Below are 25,201 nucleotides of genomic sequence, written 5' to 3'. Positions count from 1 at the left end.
AACAGTATTGAAACATTATAGCAGAATGAGTATATACAGAAATAAACATATCAGGTCCAATAATTATTCTTAGGTTGGATGAGGAGGGTAAACCTGTTTGGAGATTATAGTTGAGAGTTCATTTGATGGTTGGTATGGTCAGATGAGAGGGTCAGTGAAGTTTACTTGATGAAAGCCCAGGTTTATTCAGGCCAGATGGTGTGCATCTCTCCGATATAGGGTGGAATATTTTCAATAGTGATCTCCAAGATGGATTCGAGGCTATCTTGCCACTAATGGTCGCAGCAGATTGAGCGGTTGGGGGGTTTCCCGGTAAGCGGATTCGCTACCAGGGAACCTTAGTGTGGTGACCAGCAAAGCGACACCCCCGCATTTAGGTTACGTAGGGCACGGCCTGGGGGCCAGTGGCCTCCAGACTACTGGAGCAGGCTGCTCCGACTGGGCCAGCGGCCCAACACAGACCCTCGATGCTTCAGCCAAGAGGGGTGGAGGACATGGAGTACTGAGGCGCTCGGACCAAATGACTCTGACTTCTAGGGTCGGGTCACTGGCAGTGACACTGTGGCTTTCATGGCCAGGGGTCAGTGGCTGCTGCCTGGCTTCTATGGTCGGGGGGTGTGCATGTGCCTCAGCGGAATTATGTTATTAGCACTTGCTAGTGGGGGAATGCTGGTCACTAAGAGTTAATTAGTTGTTAAAGTTTGTTTATTATGCTAATGTTGCTTGTTAGTTATTTATTGCTTGTTTCTGTAATTTGTATGGGCTGCGGCCATTAATTTATCCATCCAGTAAAACTGCTATCGAATAATCAACTGCGTGAGCCTTTGGAATAAATTAAGTTCCTGGGGGGGGGAGCACGAAATGGAGGGGGGTATGACGTAGCCTTTTCACTGCCCGCATTGTGTAATCATGTTCAGTGTACAATGTTAACTTGATGGTTGTTAACCTATATGGTTTTTAGAAACATAGAAACATAAACATAGAAATGACGGCAGAAGAAGACCAAACGGCCCATCTAGTCTGCCCAGCAAGCTTCACACACTTTTTTTTCTCATACTTATCTGTTTCTCTTAGCGCTCTGGTTCTATTTCCCTTCCACTCCCACCATTGATGTAGAGAGCAGTGATGGAGCTGCATCCAAGTGAAATATCAAGCTTGATTAGTTAGGGGTAGTAACCGCCGCAATAAGCAAGCTACACCCATGCTTATTTGTTTTACCCAGACTGTTATTCATCCCTTATTGGTTGTTTTTCTTCTCCCCTGCCGTTGAAGCAGAGAGCTGTGCTGGATATGCGTGAAGTATCAGGCTTATTTGGTTTGGGGTAGTAACCGCTGTAACAAGCCAGCTACTCCCTGCTTTGTGAGTGCAAATCCTTTTTTCCACATTTCCTCTTGCTGTTGAAGCTTAGAGCGATGTTGGAGTCACAGTAACCATGTGTATGTTTATTGAATAAGGGTATTATCTCCAGGTAGTAGCCGTCATTCTGGCGACCCACCCACTCTTCATTGACGGCCTCTTGACTTTATGGATCCACAGTGTTTATCCCATGCCCCTTTGAAGTCCTTCACAGTTCTAGTCTTCACCACTTCCTCCGGAAGGGCATTCCAGGCATCCACCACCCTCTCCGTGAAGAAATACTTCTTGACATTGGTTCTGAATCTTCCTCCCTGGAGCTTCAAATCGTGACCCCTGGTTCTGCTGATTCTTTTTCCTACGGAAAAAGGTTTGTCGTTGTCTTTGGATCATTAACACCTTTCAAGTATCTGAAAGTCTGTATCATATCACCTCTGCTCCTCCTTTCCTCCAGGGTGTACATATTTAGATTCTTCAATCTCTCCTCATAAGTCATTTGATGAAGACCTTCCACCTTTTTGGTCGCCCTTCTCTGGACCGCCTCCATCTTGTCTCTCTCTTTGTAGATATGGTCTCCAGAACTGAACACAGTACTCCAGGTGAGGCCTCACCAAGGACCTGTACAAGGGGATATAATATGCTATATTATGTTTCCAGATACTTCGAAGTATATTCCAGATACTTCGAAGTATTGTACCTGTGAAATTTAGATAGCTATTTTGGTTCCATTTCATATGAAGGACCTCTCAAAGATCGGCTTGGCATGCTTTTGGGAGCTGTTGAAGCACATGCTGCACAGAAAACTTATGAGAGGCTATTCAATCAAGCCTTCCAAGAGCTTTAACCTAAGGATTATATTCCCCTTTAATATAAACATTTAGTTAATTATATTATCTCTGCTCTTACTGTTCTTCTTTAACTGTTTAAATTTAGTTTAATTATTTTACTATTTTATTTGTTTTATTAGTTTATTATGAAACTTTGTATTTACTTCTCTTCATCTAATTTTGGAAATGCAAATATTTTTAAATTAATATTTAACTATTATAAACCGATGTGATATGTTCTCATGAAACTTTGTATATAAAAATTAAATAATGAGACATATAACCTGTGGGCCTGTCTTTTGAAAAAAAAAATCCCCCAGGCCAATATTTTCCTACAGTCTGCTCCTGTACTTGGATACATCCCACTTGTCTGGACTGGTCTGATTGGATGAAGAGGAAGGTTAAATTTAGTTCTTACCTTATTTCACTTCTTTCAGACCAGTTTAGAACACTGTGTCTCACCAAACTTTGGTATTTCTACAATTTCTCTACAATTTCTATCGAAAATGCAGTTGAAGAGCTGAAAATTTGTCTGCTTCTAAGCAGATGAGTGCTTTCAAGTATTTTTATGAAACTTTCTAATTTTCTTCCTTCCTTCCTTCTCTGGAAGTCCACTTATAGTTTAAAAACCCACTAATGCTGATTGGTTTAAATTGAAGCTGTTCACAGTTTGTGATACAATACTGGCAGGATGAGGTTAGCACGGATGGATTTAAGGGGTGACAAGAACCCTGCTGATTTGTCTCCATTTCTTGGTCAATGAGCATAACCCATTCAACTGGACTAGTCTGATTGGACTCAAGGAAAGGAAATTATCAGTTCTCCCAGGACAAGCAGGATGGTAGTCCTCACATATGGGCAACGACATCAGATGGAACCCTGTCATGGAACACTTTTGTCAAAGTTTCTAGAACTTTGACTGGTACACTGCATGCAATTAACCCTTTTGCACCAGGGGTCCCCCTTCAGTGTCTTTTTTTTTTTTTTTTCTGTGCAGCAGTTGCCTCACTGTTTAGGAGCTCTGTGAAATTTCTCACAACTTTCCTCACGGAATGTTTGAAGTTTAACTTCTAAAACAAAATCCCTCACCGGGGTCCCCCCTCGAACACCATTCCCTCCAGTGCTCGGTAAGTGTTTCCCTGTAGTTTGCAGTCGATTCCAGACGGCATTCTCCATCTGTGCCCGACTGTCATCGACCGCGTGCCTGCCTTTTTTGTGGTGGCGACCAGGTTCAGAAAATGTCCCAAGTGTCTGAGGACCATGTCCATTAAGGACCCGCATACCATTTGAATTTTGTGTCTGGGCCCTTTGCATGACATCCATGTCTGCCCTAGTTGCGCACAATGACCCCTAAAGGCCATCCTCGCCTGGAGAAAATGGAGCAGTTGTTCCCTTCGACACCAGTTCAAGCGCCACAGACTGTGGAAGATCCATCGGCCTCAGAGACAGTTCGCCAGGAGCATCATGGACAGGGTGACAGTCCATCACTGACTTAATCGAAGACATCAGCATCATCGTCATCTGTGCCAGGGAAAGACCGGACCGAGCACCAAGGGAAACATAGACACCGGCACTGGGCATCCCCGACAAGTGCCGGCACCGATAACGTGGTGGCATAGATTTCCATTGAGCCGCCTGCAAAGAGGGCCCCAGGAGAGGAGCCCCCATCCTCCTCTGGACCTGGGACCCCTAGGCATTCCCCACCGGTGCCAGGCATCGAGCTTCCACGGGCCCCCATGGAAGCTCCGGTTACGCCTAGCCTGCCTACCCCGATTGCCGTGCCACCCCTGCTGGCCTCTTGGGAGGAATTGGACCACATAGTCCAAGAGGCAGTGCTGAATGCCATATGAGGCTTCCTATTGCTGCTGGCACCAGCCCCCATACCGGCATCGGGACCGGCTCCCTCTATGTTCGCACCGCTCCTCGAATGCCTCTATATGCTCATCTGTGCCTTGCCAACTGATCCCATGCCACCGGACACGCTGGCACAGTTATCCATCGAGGCCTCCGCAAGTCCTGATACCAATATCTGGCACCCATGGTTCCCGGCCAGATCCCTCCGGAACCCATTCCAGGTCCATCGGGGTAACTGTGCCTAAGTGCACCCCATTTGCCCTCAAGCCCTAGATGCCCCAGGTTTTCAGAAAAGTCAGCTGCCATACTATTCTGTGGTTGTGGAATCAGCTCAGAAAAAGGCTAAAGATCACATCCACATTCCTCTGCTCCTCCTGGTAAGGAACAGAAGACAGCTGCATAGGGACAAAGTCTTCCAATGGTCCATGTTAATAGCGCAAAAAGCAGCATATCAACTATATATGACACAATATAATAAATCTCTGGAAACAAGTCCAAGAGATTAGTGACACTGCCACAGCAATAGCAAGAAGCCTTGTCCTCCATCCTACAAAAAGGATCGCAAGCAGGTAAACACGAAGTCAGTGCTAGGTACTGGGCCTGGCTCAAGGCATCAGACCTATGCCCAGAAGTGCAAAATAAACTTGCAGATCTACCCTGTACAGGAGACAATCTGTTTGGGGACAAGATCAGGATGCAGTGGCCCAGTTAAAAGACCATCTTGAGACCCCGCGTCAGTTATCAACTGTCTCCACAGATATTCCCTCCATAGCCTGCAGGGGCACACGTAGGGACATCAGGAAACAATTCTACCGGCCACACAGATATTTCCCTCCTGCGTCCCATGCATGACTAGTTCGGGCGCTTCAGAGGGATAAGCACACCAAGCCAGAGCACCTAGACCCTGCGCCTGCTTGTGGATTTTGACTCCTTTCCAGAGAGCAGCAGCCATCTTGAAGTGGGGGGGGGCCGTCTGTGTCACTTTGCAACGAATTGGCACCCAATGACCACGGACCAGTAGGTACTGTCCATCGTAACCCACGGTTACTGTCTAAATTTTTCAAAATTACCCCCGGACTTCCCACCCATTCCATTCTGGAGCTGAGACAATCACACAGGACTACTCGAGTAGGAGCTCTCGTCCCTTCTGTTGGCCAGAGCCGTGGAACCGGTTCCACCGAATCAGCAGGAGAGGGTTCCACTCCAAGTATTTCCTAATTCAAAAAAAAAACGGCAGCCTCCAGCCTATTCTGGATCTCTGTGCCTTGAACACATTTCTTTGCAAGGAACGGTTCAGAATGGTTTCTCTGGGCACCATGCTTCCACTGCTACAACAGGGGGGATTGGCTCTGCTCTCTGGACTTTCAAGATGCATACACCCACATTGCGATCTTCCCTCCTCATCGCAAGTATCTACGATTCGTGGTGGTTCGCTGGCACTATCAATAGAGGGTACTGCCATTTGGCCTCGCCTCGGTGCCCCGAGTGTTTACAAAGTGCCTAGCAGTCATGGCTGCACAGTTACACAGCAGGGCATATACGTTTTTCCATACCTGGACGACTGGCTCATAAAAAGCCAGTCCAAACAAGGAGCCCTAGACTCCCTCAGCCTCACCATAAGGCTTCTCAACTCATTGGGATTTCTAATCAATTATTCCAAATCCCATTTGACACAGTCTCACCATCTCCCCTTCATAGGAGCAGGCACTAACCAGGGCATTCCTACCAATTGACTGCATGATTATGCTGTCCAACCTGGCCAGCCCTATCCGCCGTCAGAAAACCACCTCGGCTGGCCACCTACTCAAGTTGCTTGGCCATATGGCATCAACAGTCCATGTCACCAACGATGCGCCTAGCCATGAGAGTGACACAGTGGACTCTAAAATCTGTGACTACCATCTACTCAACCGCTTTCGTCCCTGGTACACATCACCAGCCAGCTTCGTCTGTCTCTTACATGGTGGGTACACAAAGCCAACTTGTGAGTAGGTCTTCCTTTCCATCATCCGGCTCCTCAGGTGACCCTCACCATGGACGCCTCCATCATCGGTTGGGGAGCCCATGTCCAAAGCCTTCAGACTCAAGGGACTTTGACAACAGCCGAAGCGACCCATCAAATCAACTTTCTGGAGCTTCGGGCGATGCGGTATGCCTTTTATGCATTCCAGGACTGCCTCTCCAACAAAATTGTCCTGATCCAAACAGACAACCAAGTTGCAATGTGGTACCTGAACAAATGGGGGGCATGGGCTCTTATCTGCTCTGCCAAGAGGCAGCGCAGATTTGGGCCTGGGCCCTGTCGCACTCCATACTACTGCGAGCCACTTATCTAACAGGCACACAGAATGCACAGGTGGGACCGTCTGTCAACGATTCCAACTCCACGAGTGGTCTCTGGATCCCTCTGTTGCGAGCAGAATCTTCCGCAGGTCAGCCGACCATCGACCTCTTTGCTTCCAGTCAGAACCACAAAGTGGAACGCTTCTGCTCCCTACATAGGGACTGAAGAACACCAGCCATGGATGCCTTTGCCCGTCCCTGGAACACAGGTCTGCTATATACATATCCTCTGATTCCACTGATAGCCAAGACTCTCATGAAGCTACAAAAGGACCAAGGCTTAATGATACTCATAGCCCCATATTGGCCACGCCAAGTATGGTTCCCCATACTTCACGACCTCTCTGTCCAGGATCCCATTTGCCTGGGCACGGGGCCCAACCTCATAACACAGAATCACGGCAAGTTACGCCACCTGAACCTACAGACCATGTTTCTGACAGCCTGGATGTTGAATGGTTGATACGCAATCTTTCAAGTCCTTGTAGCTTCACGGAAGCCTTCCATGCGGAAATCTTACTGCTCTAAATGGAAGAGATTCACCTTCTGGTGCATGCAAAAGGGCTTTGATCCCTTTTCTTGCCCCACATCCAAACTATTGGACTATCTCTGGCACGTCTCAGAATCTGGTCTCCAGACTTCCTCTATACGAGTACACCTTAGTGCCATCTCTGCATAGCATCAAGGAATAGGGATGCCCCGATAATAGCTCAACCCCTTATGGATCGCTTCATGAGAGGCTTACTACAGCTTAAGCCTCCTCTGCGACTACCATCATAGCATGGGTCCTCAATGTAGTTCTTGCATGGCTCATGCGCCCTTCTTCTTTTGAGCCCCTATATTCCTGCGAACTCAGATATCTTACATGGAAAGTAATTTTCCTTGTAGCCATCACATCTGCTCGTAGGGTAAATGTTACAGGCCCTTGTGACCTACTCACCCTACACAAGGTTCCTTCATGACTGGGTGGTTCTCTGCACTCACCCTAAATTCCTTCCAAAGGTGATAATGGATTTCCACTTAAACCAGTCTATTGTCTTTCCCACTTTCTTTCCAAGGCCTCTCTCACACCCGGGTGAGCGAGCTCTGCACACCTTGGACTGTAAACATGCACTTGCATTGTACTTAGACCGCACCGCAGTCCACAGGAAGTCCACCAACTCTGTTTCTTTTGACAAAAACAATTTTGGAGTTGCGGTGGGCAAGCAGACTCTCTCCAACTGATTGGCAGACTACATTACATTCTACTACCAGCAAGCAGGCCTTCCACTTCAGGGACCAGTGAAGGCACACTCAGAGCCATGGCAACATCAGTAGCACACTATCATTTAGTGCCGATTGCTGACATCTGCAGGCTGCAACATGGAGTTCTCTCCACACCTTCACAGCTCACTACTGTCTTGACAAGGCTGGAAGATGACACTCCGTCTTTGGCCAGTCTGTCCTACAGAACTTATTCCCAGTGTAAAAACCTAACGTCCTACCTTGACCCACTGTGAATTTCAGGCTGCCTCATTATTGCCAAAAGCACCCCAGTTGTTGTACCTGTTGCACATTTTGTGTGCTGTTTGGCCTGCTGCTTATGAGTCAACCTGTAGCTTGCTATTCACCCACATTTGAGGACTACCATCCTGCTTGTCCTGGGTGAAAGCAGAGTTGCTTACTTGTAACAGATGTTCTCCCAGGACAGCAGGATGTTAGTCCTCACGAAACCCACCCACCAGTTATCGTTTTCTTATTTTATTTTTTGCTCTTTTGCTACAAATGAGACTGAAGGGGGACCCCTGGTGGCTACAGGGTTAGTGGCATGCTGGACATGCTCAGTGTGCCAGTCAAAGTTCTAGAAACTTTAACAAGTGTTCCATGACAGGGCTCCATCTGATGTCTTCCATCAGATGTTAGTCTCCCAGGACTAAACATCCTGCTGTCCTGGGAGAATACCTGTTACAGGTAAGCAACTCTGCTATATCTAATTTCACCATTATTCCAATAGTTTGTAGACATTTGTATTACCTACTTTGCTGTGAATTTATACTTTTTTTTCTTTGACAGCTAATCCATGAAAATGTTGTTGACACATCAGTAGTATTTCCTCATCGTTTAGGCTTACCTCATAAAAGAGCTCTTAGGAGTTTAATAGCGGATTACCTCAGACGCATTATTCAAGATGATGGTAAGACCTTATTCATTTCCTTTAAATGTTCTTGAATTACCCAATAATTTGAACAAGGTGCAAGATGTATGGCAACAAATGATTTTGTGATATTAGTCACTATAGAATTAGATCTTTCATTTTCAAAATGTATTGTTCTTCATTCAAGCTTTTGTTTTCATGTTGCTTTTCAAATATAGCTTCCTAGGGAGAAATCTGATGTCAGGACCAGTCAATAGACTTATAAGAGTTTCAGCAATTTCTGTGCTGGTGCATTCAGTCAAGTAGAGTACTTAATCAGCTGGCACACTCACTGTCTTATTCTGTGAACCATATGTGTTGACACAAGGTTGGAAATTGATTTAATCTGCCATTTAACTCATCTCTCATAGTACAGTTCTAAAACAGTTGAGAATATTAAAACATATGAAATGGGTACTATATGTCTCATAACAAACTTTGTGATCCTCTTTCTGCACTATCAAAAGATTTTATACCATGAGACGTCACCTGTAAAAGATGATAAAAGAGCTGTTCCATAACATTTCATTCATTGTGTACTATCTTAATTTGTTTTATTCTCAATTGTAAGTAATAGGTTGCTTTTTCCTTCAGGTGTGTTCAAAGCCAAAATCTCCACCAAATTCTGCAAGCTGCTAAGTTTTAGGTCAAGTATAAAAAATGTTTCTTAGCATCTAATCAGATGAATCCAGTACCCAGTGGGTTACGCACCTCTAGCAGCAGATGGAGACAGAGCAAAGCTGACATCACAGTATATATACTCTTGCAGTGACAGCCTGCCAGTATTCTCCATCTCCAGCAGATGGTGGACATGCATCTCCCTACTGGGGATTGCTTCAAGATTTAGAAGGAGAAATAAAAGGAACTTTAATTCACCCTGCTCTCCTGCAGTGATAACAAATGGTCCCTCCCCCAGTTGAAAATTCCTGTTATTTCTGTGGTCCCTCAGATGAGTGCCTTGGTCTAGTAAATGGTTTCATCAGCCGGCTGTTAAAACAACTGAAAGGCAGCGGGTGCAGGAAGCCAAGCGTAGTAGTTGAGGTATATGCCCTCTCCCCCTGCAGCCGGAGACCATCTCTGTACTCAACGGGGAAAAGGTGAGCTCAGGTAAGGGTTAAAAAAAAGACAGCAAGGCAGGTTTTTCGTCTGGTCTCCGTGCTCGGCGCACTATTCCAACGTTCGTTCCCACCTCCGAGGGAGGTTAAGGGACGTGGGCAGCCTGGCTGATTGAGCAACCCGTTTAGGCTAGGCCCTACCCTTAGGCTTTTCTCTGGGTACCATGTGGTAGGCTGTGGCAGTGTTTTTGCATACTTCTTCCTGTGTGTTAAGCTGCCCTCTTCAGGATAGTCGATTCATGTAAGTGCGTCTGGCTGTGCGACCAGTTTTTTGATGCTTAGTCGGTCGCCTGCTTGGGCATCCAGGTGATAGCAGCTTCCATACTAGGCATACGCTTGCCTGTGCGCACAGTTTGGGCCGCATTGGTTGTGCGCTTAAGTTTGGGGCGCCTAGCTTTGCAATGCATAGCCTTGAGATACTTAAATTTTGGACGCATATATTTTACAGCATGAATTCAGCTGGGGACACACCTTCAGTCACCTGTTAAAGGGTACTGTCAAACTGATGGCGCCTGTATCTAAGTAACCTAAGCGCCTTTCCCTCTGTGTGCTGCCTGTCATATTCAGGAATCTCAGCTTAGTGTGTCCTCTAACTTCTGCCAGCACCTCTTAGAGGCTTAGGGAGAATTATTTTCTTCTGATTTTACTAAATCTGGTTCTTCCCAGCCTGTGAATGGCCTGGGTAAGGGAGGGGCACCTGACCTTGGAAACTTCCTTAACTGGTTTGTCTGCAGTGGAAAGTAGCACAATGGGCACAGCACAGGTGCCTTCTGGTTTTGGCATGGATCCTTCTGCCTTTTCTTGGGTAGAATATTTTCAAGGATTGCAAGCTGTTCTGCAGGTGCAGTCCTCAGCCCCGTCCAATCCTGCTAGGTCAGAGTCACATGTGGTGACATCTCTTGCCTAGTACTACTGTTAAGCGCCAAAGTACACCTAGATCAGCAGCAGGTCCTCCCAATAGGTATCTGGATGGCATGGATGATGCCGATCCCGCCTCTCTGGAGGATGGGTGAACAAAGTGGAATAGATGCCAGATGTCCTATCAGAATGCTTCAACTGGAGACTAAATTGGGGCTATAATAAATATGACTTAATCAAAAAATGATAAACATTTAAAAACAAGACGTAAAATGATAACATTTAAAATTTAATGTGAGATTAATAGTACTGGTTGAAGTGATTTGAATGTGCTCACACTATGTTCATTGGCAAGAAAAATTTAAATGAGTAGAATCCAAGAAGTAATCAATGTAAAATGTACAAACAAGATCATGCAATCAAACGATATACAATCGAAGATGCATCAATTACTTAAAGAAATTCATGGTATTCCTATATGCAATTGGAGCTCATAAAATTCAATAGTAGTGTCGCACTTAATGTTTAATCTGGAGGAAAATGATCTATAGATTTTTTGCTTTTGACATATTTATAATTTTTTTAAACTAATGTGCTTGTTAAAAATGGTGACCTAGGATTGGCAAATAAAAAAAAATCTGCTGATTGGCAAATAAACTGCAAAATGTGACCTTGAATCAAAAAGAAAATAAAGGTGTAGGTGAGCTAGTCAAAATTTAGAAGGCAGCATGGCTGATTTGATGTTTAAAAAAAAAAAAAAATAAATTCTGTATTTAAATGCCAATTGTTTGGGCATACAATATTACTGAAAAACTAATTCAAATTAATTGGCCAGACTTGTACGGATGTAATGGAGAGAATAATGTAAAATCAATATAGTTAAAACAAATTGAATCTCAGGTGCACTGGAAGGCCTGTACTACCTGGATCCAGTGGTGAGAGCATTTGCATTTTCTGAAAGTGGATGTGCTTAACTGTACAGCCTCCAAGTGGAAGACTATCCCCACAGAGGGAGGAATGGCCTTGAAGGATGTGCACGATAGAATGATTGAGTCTCTATATCCTTAAGTATTTGAAGTAGTGATAATAACCTTGCAGATTGCTTCTTGTTGTTCCCTGGTGGCTTGCTGTTTACTCTTCTCTCAGGAGGTCAATGAATCTGGAGTGAATTCCAGGGCAGTTACGAAGCCAGCAGCTGGTTTTTAAGCAGATGCAGGCTATAATTTTGGTCTGCACTTCAGTGGCTTCAGTAATAGATGCCAGGCATCGGTTATGGCTGAGAAATTGGTCTGCCAATGGAACCTCCAAGGCAAACTTTATGAAATTGCCCTTTAAAGGCTCACTCTTGTTTTGGAGCAAGTTGGAGAAACTGGCCAGTAAGTGGAAAAAATCCCCAGTTCTTAGTTTGCCAGAGGATAAGAAGCAGATGCTGCGCTCCTTTGGCATGAGAGGTCATGCTAGGGGATCCAAGTGTGTTTGACCCTACAAAAGAGCGATCACCTTGTCCTTTCCGTAGATCTGTCTTTGGTTCCAGACAGCACAGTCAGGGAGCAAACTCGGGTATTGGAACCTCCTAAGCCTCCCAATGAAGGTTTACCAACCCACCCCTGGGAACAGGAGATAGGGGGCACCTCTAATCAGATGTGGGTCAAAATCACATTTGACCAGTAAGTCCTGGATGTGATTTGAGAGGGATATGTGCTGGAGTTTCACAGTGTTTCTCGGGACATGTTCATGGTATCTCCCTGCCACTCCCCACAGAAGAAGCAGGCAGTGGAGTGTATATTGTCAAAGCTCCTCAGTCTGAGGCTGTGGTTCCAGTGCCCAGTCTCAAGAAAATACAGGTCGATATTCCATTTATTTTGTTGTGCTCTGAGAGCTCCTTTCTTCCCATCCTGGACCTGAAAGGGGTCAACAATCATTTGCGGGTGACTAATTTTCACATGGAAACATTGCACTCAGTGATAATGGCCATGTAATCAGAATTTCTGACCTCTTTGGACCTGTCCAAGGCATACCTGCATATTCCCATCCAACTAGAGCACCAACATTTTCTGCGATTTGTGGTTTTGGGACACCGTTATCCGTTTTGGGCGCTGCCTTTTGGTCTGGCCACTACGCTCAGAACATTTTCCAAGGTTATAGGTAGTGGTGGTAGTGACGGCAGAGTTGAGAGAGGATGGGATACTGGTACACCCGTATTTGGATGACTGGCTGATTCGGGCCAAGTCTCTGAAAGAGAGCCACCTGGTGATCCGCAAGTTGATCTCCCTGTTGCAGGAACTCAGCTGGGTGGTGAACCTGGCTAAGAACGGTCTTCAACCTTCTCAGTGGCTAGAATATCTTGGTGTTTGCTTTGACAAAAAGCAGGGCAGGGTTTTCCTGCTGGAAGCTCGTCTTCAGAAGTTGATGGCACAGGTGCATCTCTTGGTGAAAACGATACGCCTGACAGTGTGGTCCTATTTGCAGGTCCTCAGGTTGATGGCGGCAACCCTAGAAGTAGTACCTTGGGAAAGGATGAATGTGTCCACTTCAGTATTCCCTACTGTCTCGATGGTACCTGATGGAAGTCTGCTGTCACCTCCAGTGCTGGTGGCAAGTGGATTATTTGAGAAAGGGTGCTTGTTTACGAGCAAGAAAGTTCTCCACTTTCTTAGCCTATGTGCGGGTTTGAGTGTTTGAAGCTTGATGTAAAGATCGAGGTGGTGTTCCTTCTTCGTTTAAGATCCCACTCATTTTGGAATTTTTGCAGGATGGATTGAATAAAGGATTGGCCCTTTAATTCCTTAATGCTACAAGTAGCAGCTCTTGCCTGTTTCAGAGGGCAGGGGAATGGTGGTCCCTTGTCAGTTCATCCAAATGTGGCCCGTTCCTTGAAAGGAGTAAAACATCCTCGTCCTCCCTTGCAATTACCATGCCCTTGTGGAGTCTTAATATGGTTTTGGATTTCTTAGCAGTCCCTAGCTTTAAACCAATGTGTATTATTTCCTTGTGGTTTCTGACCTTGAAAACAGTGTTTCTTGTGGCAGTTTGTTCTGCGTGTCGAATTTCCAAGCTGCAGGTCTTGTCTTGCCGGGAACCCTTCCTCCAAGTGACTCCAGGGGCGATAACTGCTGCGAACTGTTCCTTCCTTTTTGCAAAAGTGGTCTCATATTTTCACTTGAATCAGTCCATTTCCCTGATGTTTCCGGATAGGGAAAGAGATGGGAGGAATTAATCGCCTGTTGCGACCCTTGGATGTCAAGAGCGTATCGTGAGGTATTTAAGTTTCTAAACCTTTCCGGAAGACACATCACCTGTTGTCCTCCACAGTGGTATTAAACAGGACAAGCCGGCTTCACAGGCTATAATAGCTTGCTGGATTAAGGAAGTGGTCATGACCATGTACATGGATGCTGAACAGGTTAGGGCTTATTCCACTAGGGCTCAAGCAGTGTCATAGGTGGAAGTTAATTACTGTCTCCCATTGACATTTGCTGCGCTGCGACATAGTCCTCCTTACATACCATTTCCAGGCATTATCTGGGTGTGCAGGCCCGAGAGGATGCAGCCTTTGTACGTGTGGCTTTGATTGGACTGCGGGCAGCCTCCCACCCTGTTTGGGAGTAGCGTGGGATACATCCCATTCTTTCTGCATGCTAAGAAATGAGAAATTACTACTTACCTGATTTCCTTTTCTTTAGGATAGATGAATCTAGCTTTGGCTGCTGAATGATTACGCTATGGTGGTCCTGTGTGGCTGTGTGTTCTAGGGGTTACTGGTAAATGTAGACCAGTGTTGATGTATTCTTTGAGTTCAGTGTTTCCTGTTGGCTGAGTACTGAAATGGTTATCTGTTATTGATCAAGTTTTTGTTAGTCTGTCCACAGTTGGCTTTTGAAGGGAATACTTGCAGACTAATATCACTGCAGGTGTATATATATACTGTCAGATTTGCTCTGTCTCCATCTGCTGGTAGAGGTGCATAACCCACCGGTTCTTATTCATCTGACTTACCTGATTTCCTTTTCTTTAGGGTAAGTAGTAATTTCCCATTTGCAGGGATAAGAGCATATGGAGTTGTAGCATTGCAAATATAATTTACATACAAGTGCAAGAACTGGAAAGGCTCTGCAAGTTAGCAGTCATAGTTGTAGCTTTTTCATTTTTTCAGGATACATGTGGTAAGCTAAAGTTACCTTTGAATATCTCCTGTTTGTGGTCTGCCTACCTTTTTTAATCCTATTGGTTTTAACGTTTGCCGATCCACAGGGCACGGCCATGGACCACCGCACTCACCCTCGCTCTCGGACTCTTCATGCCCTTCCAGCTCGACAGTGCGGCTGCCCAACTTGTCTCCAGCCTCTCAAGCCAGCCAGTTCCTTGGGTCCTCTGCGCACCCATCCACTGCGGGCTGGTGCGCCCGCCAGCATGCATTAGGCCCTGCCTGCCTATAGCTCCATCTGTGTGTGGGGTGAACCCTAGGCGCGTGTGCAGCCGAATGCCTGATTTAAGTGCCATTGGCAGGAATTACTTGCGTCCTATATAAGGTGTCTTCAATTTTCCTACAGCACCTTGGCAACAGGTCGTCTCTCCTGAGATTTGCTTTCCCACTGCATTCCTGTTCTTCATTCCATTCCTGCTTCTGAGTGTTCTCATGTCTCCTGAGGGCCCTTGTGGCAGTTCCTTTCTGAGTTAGTCATCGTGGTCAGTCTCCTACGTTTATCTTCAGCATCTGCTCGTTCCTGGTTCTCAGCCTGCCTCTGCTGTGTCTTCTATTGACTTCCTAGCTTGATCCTGGTTTGGACCTGATGCTGTTTGACCGTTGCCTGCCTCTCACCATTGCCTTTTTATCGCTTATGATTGAACTCCACCTGCCTCGGCGGCTACCTGGATCTTGACATTGCTGAATGCCGCCTGCCTCGACCTCAGACTGGACACGGACTCTGGCCATTCCTTGCCTGCCTTCTCTGCCTACTGTTCCTGGGCTCACCCTTCTGCACTGGCTTGCAGCTACTACTCTACAGATAATCAGCAAGGCCTGCACCTTAGTCCAGCCAGTCCCAGCACCAGAGGGCTCAACCTAAGGGGAAAATGGGCTGGTAGTGGTGAAGCTCCAGTTTGGCCTCTGTTTCAGCCAGCTCTGCCTGCCAACGGCGGAGACCTGTGGGACTCATCTCCACTCCATCAACTCTACCTCGGCCCAAGGGTTCACATCACCAACAGATTCCCAAGGCCAGGGACCCAGCAGAAGTATCCACTCTGCAAGCCATCGCGGGCCTGGCACACAAGATTCAAGAATAACAGTGCTATCTGGAGGCCCTGGTGGCCTCACTAGATCAGTTCAAAAACTATCTAGACTCCAAGGTGGTTGCCACTTGACATTCCCGATGGTGGTTTAGTCCACTCCTGTGGACAAAACACAACCAGTGATTTCCTTACCCGTGCCTCGGTACGCCGGGGACCCGAAGTTATGTTGAGAGTTTATCAACCAGTGGTTCATGCACTTTACTCTTCAACAGCCCTATTCACTGAGGATCTGGTAAAGACTAGTTTTATCCTCTCTACTTGACTGTAAAGCCCTGGCATTGGCTTCACCATTATGGGAATGCTAGGATCCACTCCTCAAGAACCTCCAACAGTTCGTCATGGTTTTCAAGACCATCTTTGTTGAACCTGGACACCTGGCCGCCTCAGGTGCTCGGATACTCCATTTGTGCCATGGGACTCAATCCCTTACCAACTATGCCATTGACTTTTGCACTCTGGCTACCAAGCTCAATTGGGGACAGGACTGCCTACGTACTCGCCTCCTAGAGGGCCTCGCTCCCCGAGTGAAGGATGAGTTGGCCTTGTGAACTCATCAATCTGGCAGGTAGAATTGTTCGCCAGCTGCAGGAGCATACCAAGGAACTCAGACTAACTCGACCTCCAACCCTAGTGGCTTCATGGTCTGTACAGGCTTAGTCTCCTCCTGCCATAATAAAATCCCTTGAAGAGCTAATGCAGGTCGGACAAGGACATCTCTCCCCTCAGGAATGCCTTCGGCACCACCAGAGCAGCTTATGCATCTACTTTGGTAGTTTGGAACACCAAATCTATCAGTGACTCATAAGGCTGGGAAACTCCAGAGCCTAGGGGTCCAGTGGGTCCTAGGTTTTAGAACTCTGGATCCCTTGTTCACACTTAGTTATGATCTTTGAGTCAGTTCACTACCATGGCTCTGGTAGGTTAGAGCATAGCATGCTATACTTGGTCAGACCAAGGGTTCATCAAGCCCAGCAACCTGTTTCCAACAGTGGCCAATCCAGGCTAGAAGTACCTGGCAAGTACCCCAAAACTAGGTCTATCCCATGCTACTGATGCTTGTAATAGCAGTGACTATTTTCTAAGTCAGTTTGATTAATAGCAGGTAATGGACTTCTCCAAGAACTTATCCAAACCTTTTTTAAACCCAGCTACACTAACTGCACTAACCACATTCCCTGGCAACAAATTCCAGAGTTTAAGTGTGCATTGAGTGAAAAAGAACTTTCTCTGGAGCTGGAGGTAATTTCTTGATAAACTTTGGATCATCTTCACATTCCCACCATCTTAAGAGGTGCCACTAGTGATTTTCTCTATTCATGGGGAAGCACTTCCTGGTAGGATCACCCATACCACTTGAACCTGTGACCCTATGCATTGGTCTCCTTCATACGGAACTGATGGCATTCCATGTGATCAAGAAGGCCATTCATCCCATGGTTCTAAGCTTACTTTGGTTCAGCTGAACTCTCCACAAATTGATTGGATGTCCCTACAGCTTGTCAAATGGGGGTCCGCATTGACATTACGCCTAAGGTGGTTAATCTGTAATGCATTCTCTTAGCAGCTATCATGTCAGGCCTTCCTCCTCAATACTCAGACTTCGTGGAGGTCTTCTCCAAGAAAAAAGCCAGTTCATTACCTCCACACCGTGAGTTAAACTGTGTGATTGATCTACTCTCCAACTTGAAACCACCTCATGGCATGGTCTATCCCTTGTCTGTTCCAGAAACTAAGGCAATGTGAGAGTACATCCAAGAGAACCTTGAGAAGGGTTTAATTCATTGTTGCACCTCAGCAGCAGGAGCTGGATTCTTCGTCTTAAAAAAATAAAAAAGTTGGGACACTTTGCCCCTGCATTGACTACTGGGGCTTGAACGCGATCATTAAGAAAGATAGTTACCTACTGCCCTTTATCACCGAACTATTCGATAGCTTACAAGGGGCAAAAATATTTCCAAGTTGCATCTCAGCGGTGCCTACAACTTAATTCGCATCTTCACCAATGACCAGTGAAAAACAGCATTTAACATACAAGACAATATTATTAATACCTTGTGATGCCCTTCGGCTTGTGCAGCGCACCTGCAGTATTCCAAAAGATGAACAAAATCTTTAGAGACTTACTGTGTGGTCTTGTATCTTGAAGACATCCTTATCTTTTATAAGGATCTCACTTCCCAAAGGAGGGATGTGCATTATGTCCTCCAATACCTCTGAACCAGCTAGCTCTACGCCAAATTGAAGAAATGCCTTCCTGCCCTTTCTAGGGTACATTTTTTTCCAATAAACTGTCTATAGATCCAGACAAGCTCAAAATCCTCCAAGATTGGCCTCAGCCGACTGGCCTCCGTGCCCTACAAAGGTTTCTGGGTTTCACCAACCATTACTGACATTTCATCACAAACTGCTCCAAAATAGCTGCACCCCTCACTGCTCTAATGCGAAAGGGGCTAACGCCAATGGCCAGCAGGGGCGGTGACAGCTTTCCAGGAGTTAAAGGACACCTGTCTAAGTGAACCATGTCTTCATCTCCAGACCCTACACACTTTCATTCTGGAGGTGGATGCCTCTTCAGTAGGGGTAGGGGCCGTCTTAAGCCAGCATTCCGACAAGGGATTCCTAAACCCATGCTCCTTTTTCTTGAAAAAGTTCTCTCCAGCAGAATGTAATTATGGAATTGGTGATAAGGTTCTCCTGGCGATTATTAGCCCTGGAAGAGTGGGGCCACTGGCTGGAAGGTGCCCAACACTGCATAACCATCTACACTAACCATAAAAACATGGAACATCTGCACATGGCTCAGTGACTAAATGTTTGGTAAGTCCGTTGGTCTCTTTTTTTTTTTTTTTTGTTTGCTTCGATTTTGAGTTGAGATATTGTCCTGCAGAGAAGATCATTCGAGCAGATGCTCTTTTCTCGTTCATTTCTGACTGAGGACACCCTGGAGCCACTTAAACACATCAATGATCCGGCAAAGATCCTTCTATTTACCTCCATGATTGTCTCACCAGGAAAGATAGTTGTCCCACTCAAATTCAGAGAAAAGGTGTTAACATTGGTCCCATGACTCTCGCCTAGCAAGACACCCTGGTCGTGCTCAAGACTCTGGCCCTTCTGTAACAATACATCTGGTGGTCACAGATGCAATGCGACATCTGAGCCTACCTGGACTCCTGTCCCACCTGTGTGCAGCAGAACTCTGTGGTGGGACGACCCTGGGGCTGTTACATCCATTGCCAGCCTCCAGGAAACCTTGGACACATTCGTCCACGGACTTATACGGGATCTCCCTCTCTCAAGGCTGCTCCAATATCTGGGTAGTCTTCGACCGTTTCTCAAAAATGATTCATTTTGTTCCCCTACTGAGGCTTCCCTTAGCACGCGAGTTGGATTGCTTGTTCATTAGCACATCTTTCGCCTGCATGGGTTGCCAAAACATAGCCTCTGACTGGGGCTCAGTTCATGGCTAAGTATTGGCGAGCTCTCTGCAAAACGTTCAGCGATACCCTGGACTTCACTACCTCCTACCATCCGCAGGGTAACGGACAATTGGAACAAACCAACAGGTCCTTGAAAATGTTCCTCAGAGCCTCTGCTAATGCCCGACAAGATAACTGGGCTACGCTTCTACCTTGGGCCGAATTTTCCCCTCAACTTACATCTGTGCAGCTAAAGCCTCCTCGGCTTTTTAGATTGTCTGAGAAACAAGCCTGCCTGCCTGCCTCTTCCTCTTCTGTTAGCAGTTCCCTCTCCAGCAGATCAGCTTTGTAGACACACACTCAGGAAATGCTACAAAAGGCAGCTCAGAAAGCAAAGTTCATGGATGTGCATCGGCGAGATGCTCCCGAATTCAAGTCTGGTGATAAGGGTTGGCTGAGTACACGCCATATCAGACTTCGAATTCCTTCCATGCAACTCATTCCCAGGTACATTGGGCCATTTCCCGTGATCAGACAGCTTGGTCCCATTACTTACCAACTGCAGCTACCCCCACATCCTTGGGCATTCATAATGTGTTCCACGTATCTCTCCTAAAACCATTGATCCTCTTGTGGCCATCGAGGAAAACACCTGAACTGCAAGAACTCCTCTCAAGATAATATCATTTACCAAGTAAAAGATGTGATGTCAGAATTGTGGCAGTAAATGTGAGTATCTCCTCTCATGGGAGGGTTATGGGCCTGATGAAAACATGTGGGAGCCAGCCTCCAACATCCTAAACAAAACTCCTAAAGAAATTCCATGCTACACACCCCAAGAAACCTAAACCCTGGGGTTGGAGGGTACTGTTACATTTATTTATTTATTTTGAACTTTTATATACAGACATTCATGTGCAAACAGTACATATCATATCGGTTTACAGCGAAACGAGGGAAGCATAAAACGAAAGCCTTACTTCAAACAAGGGTTACGGGAACTGGGATCAAATTTAACATATAAATACTATGGTCTTCCTGATATATAACAGGCGGACAAAAACTAGCTTAGATAATAAAATGTCATGAGGGAAACTTCTCCTCAGTGACCAGGAGCTAATGGACTGAGGTGAAAGTGAGAAGCAAGACCTGTCTGAGGTAGTCTGGTTTAGAGTTTGGAAAACTTGACTGAAAATAAATTTGCCAGTCTACGGGGCAAGACCGTGGAACACCACACTCACCCTCACTCCTGGAGACTTCATTCCCTTCTAGTGTAGTCACCCACCTTGTCTCCAGTCTCCCAAGCCAGCCAGTTCCTCGGGTCCTCAGTGCAGCCATCTATCGCAGGCCGGTGCGCATCAGGCTCTGCCTGCCTCCAGCTCAATCTATGCACCGGGCATTCCCTAAGCGTGCGTGCAGCCAAACGCCTCTGATTTAAGGGCCATTGGCAGGAATTACCCAAGGTCGCCTTCTGATGACATTCCTTGCTTCCTATATAAGGCGCTTTCCCTTTCTTTTCAGCGCCTTGGCAACAGGTACTTTCTTCTGAGATTTGATTTGCCACCACATTCCCGTTCTTCATTCCAGTCCTGCTCCTGAGTGTCCTCGTGTCTCCTGTGATCCTTTGTGACAGTTCCTTCATGAGTTAGTCATCATGGTCAGTCTCCTCCATTTATCTTCAGTGTCTTCTCATTCCTGGTCCTCAGCCTACATCTGCTGTCATCTTTTGGATTTCTGGCTTGACCCTCGTTTGGACCAGATGCTGTTTTACCACTGCATGCTTCTGACCATTGCCTTCCTATCATTTATGACTGAACTCTGCCTTCCTCGGCTACTGCCTGAACCTTAACACTGCTGAACTCCACCTGCCTCAACCTCTGTCTGGACACTGTCTCTGAACATTCCTTGCTTGCCTCCTCTGCCTACTTCTGTTCCTGGGCTCACCGTTCTGCACTGGCTTGCACTTGCTACTCCAAGGATCATCAGCAAGGCCCGCACCTAAGTTCAGCTGGCCCCCGGCATCTAAGGACTCAACCTAAGGGGAACATGGGCTGGTAGTGGTGAAGCTCCAATTGGGCTTCTGCTTCAGCCAGCTCCACCTGTTGATGCTGAGACTTGTGGGGCTCCTCCTCACAGGTAGCATCAACTCTGCTTCCCCCCCCAATGGTTCACTTTACCAACAATTGGCTAAAAGCTTTATCTTAAATGGTTTATTTCTTGGAGTTCTCTAATTTTCCTTCTCTTTGAGAAACATGAGGAGAGAATGAGTTGTGGTGTTTTGTGTAATGACGTTGATGCAGGGTACGGGATCATGTGCAGGTACATTTGTTTAGTGATTGGATTTATTCAAATATAAATAGGGCTAGACGTACAGGGCGCATAGAATGAGCTGCGATGCTTTGCGTAATGACATTTATGTAGTATACTGGGTCATGTATGGGCACGTTTGTTCAGTAATTGGATTTTTTTCAAATATAAGTAGGACTAGACGTACAGGGTATATTTGATCACAATGACACGACATATGCAGCAAGGATAACAACTTAAATCAGCATTGTTTGATATAAAGGTATGTTTTTTGTAAGGAGTTATAACATTTTATGTCAACGTAGTCGTGACATGTTCGAAGATGGCAATTCATGTTTTGATTTCATCAGCTTGTACGTGATTGGAAGGTTGAATATTTGATCCGTTCAATTGTGAAGCGGGTCGCATGGACATTTTGATAGAAGAAAGTCAGCATAAGAAGTTGGGTTAGTAATTGATCTTTTTAAAAAAGTATCAGTCTGGTTGTTTGAACATTGGTAAGAAAGTATAGTTTTATTTATAGATTTAACTTTTCCCCTGTAAAAGCCTTGTAGGCGAAATGAGGGTCCCTTGTAGGGAATACAAGAAGGAACTGATGAAGAAATGAGAACAGCATTGTGGGAAGGAAACTCTAGAAGAATAGGCAATACAAAAGGATTCTACGAGGAAATTAGAACTTCATTACATTCTTCTTGCGTTTGCCTTCCAAAAATGATTATAACATACATACTAATAGAATAGTTATGCCATTCATATGAATATATATAAAGATGTGTAATGGTTTAAAATATGTGAATATTTGTGTATAAACAAATTTGGTAAGATATAGAGAAGCTGTTATATGAAAAGAGAATGATTTGTAAAAAAATATATATATACATATACATCCTATGTGTGATTCATAGTGAATATGAATTCATTAGTTAATTTGTATATGGATCTCTGTACGTAGGGTTGATTTTATGGTGTGAATGAGGTATTTGTTTTTTGTGTGAAATTGTGGGTTGTTAAATGAAGACTTGCAACATTGTGTAAATAACAAGATTCTCATCTATTGTATTTGATATTTGTGGCCTGGGAGTCGCATGTAATTTCACCCATATTAGTTTATCAATTTAGTGAAAACATTTTTGTTCAGAGTAACTATCATAGTACATAGTATCCAGTATAACTGCAGGCTTAGAGAATGTAGCACCAGCTACCCCACCCTCTATACCTGTTCCAGCAGAAACAGATGTAATTAATCCTTCTAATGTGGGCCCCTGCCTGGAAAGGAATAGGGAGACCAAACACATGCACCTTCAGCTCCAACCCCAGCCCCCATATAGGAAGAGGAAGTAGCCTGAGGTGATTAAGGCCTGTCGCGGCTAAGTGAGATCACAGTTTGACTTGGAATGGGACCAAGGCCCCAGGTTCCTCTTGACCCCAATCTACCTGGGATTGTATGGAGGAGTCCAACATCTGGTTAAAAAGAGGCAGGAAGTTCCAATGTAGACGGGAACACTCGAATGATGCCTTTGTGCCTCTTCCCCATTCCAAGGCTGGTTTCCAAAAGAAAAAAACTGCTCACTGAAAAATCAGCGATAATGGGCACGTGGCTTAGGTGCACTGCAATTACTGATCTTTTATGCTCCCGGCAGCTCTTGGATGATGTAGGGATGGTAGGAACCTCCGGTCAGCATCACCACTGTCCAGGCAGGTAGCACTCCCCGCTGTTGTATTACAGAAGATAGGTGCTTTATATAAGTAGCCCCTAGTGACAAATTATGATTTTAAAGGTGAGGAGTTTTTTATAGCTATGTGTGCCTCAGGAGAGATTGGGAAACACTGAACTACAGTTGAGTAAATAGATTAGATGTAATAGCCTATAGGGATCTGAATTTGTTTAAAAACATGGTAATTTGGGGGGGAGTCCAAGATGGCCGCCGAGTGAATAGGCTGTGCAGGACGCTCGCTCCGACTTCTTAAAAATTAGCTGCTTTAAAATAATGCCGCATTCTAAACGGAAGGCCAAGCTTCGGGAGGCGATAGCTACATCTTCATCGCCGAACCCAGAAGCTGGCCAGCCACGGATCGAGACTTTCTTCACCGCAGAGGTAACAGGAAAAACGCCGGTGGAAGCAGCCGCTACGAGCCCTGATTTGGGGCGGATATCAGACTCGTTGGCTGAAGAGGTCACCCTTAGCCCCGGCGCTCCGACTACCCCCCCTCCCCGATTCCGTCAGAAGCTGTGCTTGCAGGGGTGAGTACACCTATTTTTCAAATGATGCCTGGAACTTTTGAAAATAAAAAAATTTTGCAAGGTGACTTACCCCAAGCCAGCAAAGATGACGAGGAAAACACTATCAGGGGGATAGTGAGTGGGGAAGCTACAGGAGGGGGAGAAAACGCCCAGAGGCCTCTTTTGGGAACATATACACCTGCAGTGTTGCCAAAGACTATAACGCTGGATTCCTTGTGGCATGCGATAAAGGGCTTGGAGAAAGCTGTTATTGATTTGACAAACATCACTCTACAGGCTAACACTAAGATATTAAAAATGGAGAAAAGCTTAGTGGAACATACGGACACTCTGCAAGAAATGGACCAACGTATGGGAAAAATGGAAAAGTCACAATTTGAGATCATGAGAGTGGAAAACATAAATGTGAAAAAGTTGGAAAATCTGGAAAATCAAACTAAATATTTAAACCTTCGGGTTTTGAATTTCCCATACATAAAAGAAATATCAGCGTACGATATGATTAAGGAATATATGATAAAGATATTGAAGATCCCTACTGATGGACTACCTGTGCTTGCAAAGGTATATTATATACCATCTAAGGAAGAAAAGGAGAAAGGGAAAGAATCAACTCAAGAAGAAAATGAACTGAATTTGACCCAGATCCTGGAAATGTCATTTGAAACAGAAATTAAAAACAGAATGACGCTATTTCTCCAATGTACCTTTCCCTCAGACAGGGATCTCATATTGAAAAGATATATGAGAAACAGGGAGGAAGTATACCACGGGAGCAAAATTTGGATATATCCGGATATTTCACGTGTCACCCAAGAGAGACGTAAAACATTTTTGGCTCTTAGGCCTGATGTCGTAGCTAAGGGATCCAGTTTTAGTCTGAGGTACCCTAGCAAGTGTGTAATTAAACACTTGAATATGAAATATATTTTCTTTGAACCGGCCCAGTTACAGAGGTTTCTGGAGCCTAGCAACCCCCAGAGCCTGTAGCTTTCGAAGCTATTAGTAACTCCTGTTACGATCACACGACGGTTAAATATGTTATAAAATGTTTAAAAAATTTCTTGTAAACCGCCATGTTAAATTGACTCCCCCATATTTCTTGGAATAGTAGATAAAAACTAGATGTATGACCGAGTAAGAAATGAAAAGTCTGTTTGTTATAAAAAAAAATTTGATGATGGATGTAATCTACGCAATGTATTATATTAACTGGAAGTGAATATTGAAAATTAATAAATATTAAATTTAAAAAAAAACATGGTAATTTGAATCAAAATGGCATTTTTATTTTATTAAATCTCAAATGAATCAAAAATGGCTCCAAAAGCCCCCCAAAAAGTGTTTGGTTTTTGAATAATAGTGTGCACTGTTTGCAAATAGCAAATACTGTTTTCTGAAACAAATATAAAGGAAATTA

The 25,201-nt window shown here is 45.2% G+C and overlaps 1 protein-coding gene across 2 annotated transcripts in view; it reads left to right on the top strand.

Moving 5' to 3' along the window:
* Positions 1–25,201, top strand: part of LOC115093962 (RNA exonuclease 1 homolog) — a 298,859-nt gene that overhangs the window by 223,054 nt on the left and 50,604 nt on the right. For both annotated transcript variants that reach the window (XM_029606496.1, XM_029606504.1), the window contains exon 15: positions 8,431–8,551. In XM_029606496.1, the coding sequence (XP_029462356.1) occupies positions 8,431–8,551 (121 nt within the window). The remainder of the gene's footprint in view (positions 1–8,430; positions 8,552–25,201) is intronic.

Source organism: Rhinatrema bivittatum, chromosome 1 (assembly GCF_901001135.1).
Source record: "Rhinatrema bivittatum chromosome 1, aRhiBiv1.1, whole genome shotgun sequence".
In the NCBI taxonomy this organism is placed as follows: Eukaryota; Metazoa; Chordata; class Amphibia; order Gymnophiona; family Rhinatrematidae; genus Rhinatrema; species Rhinatrema bivittatum.
This window is presented reverse-complemented; position numbering and strand designations above follow the sequence as displayed.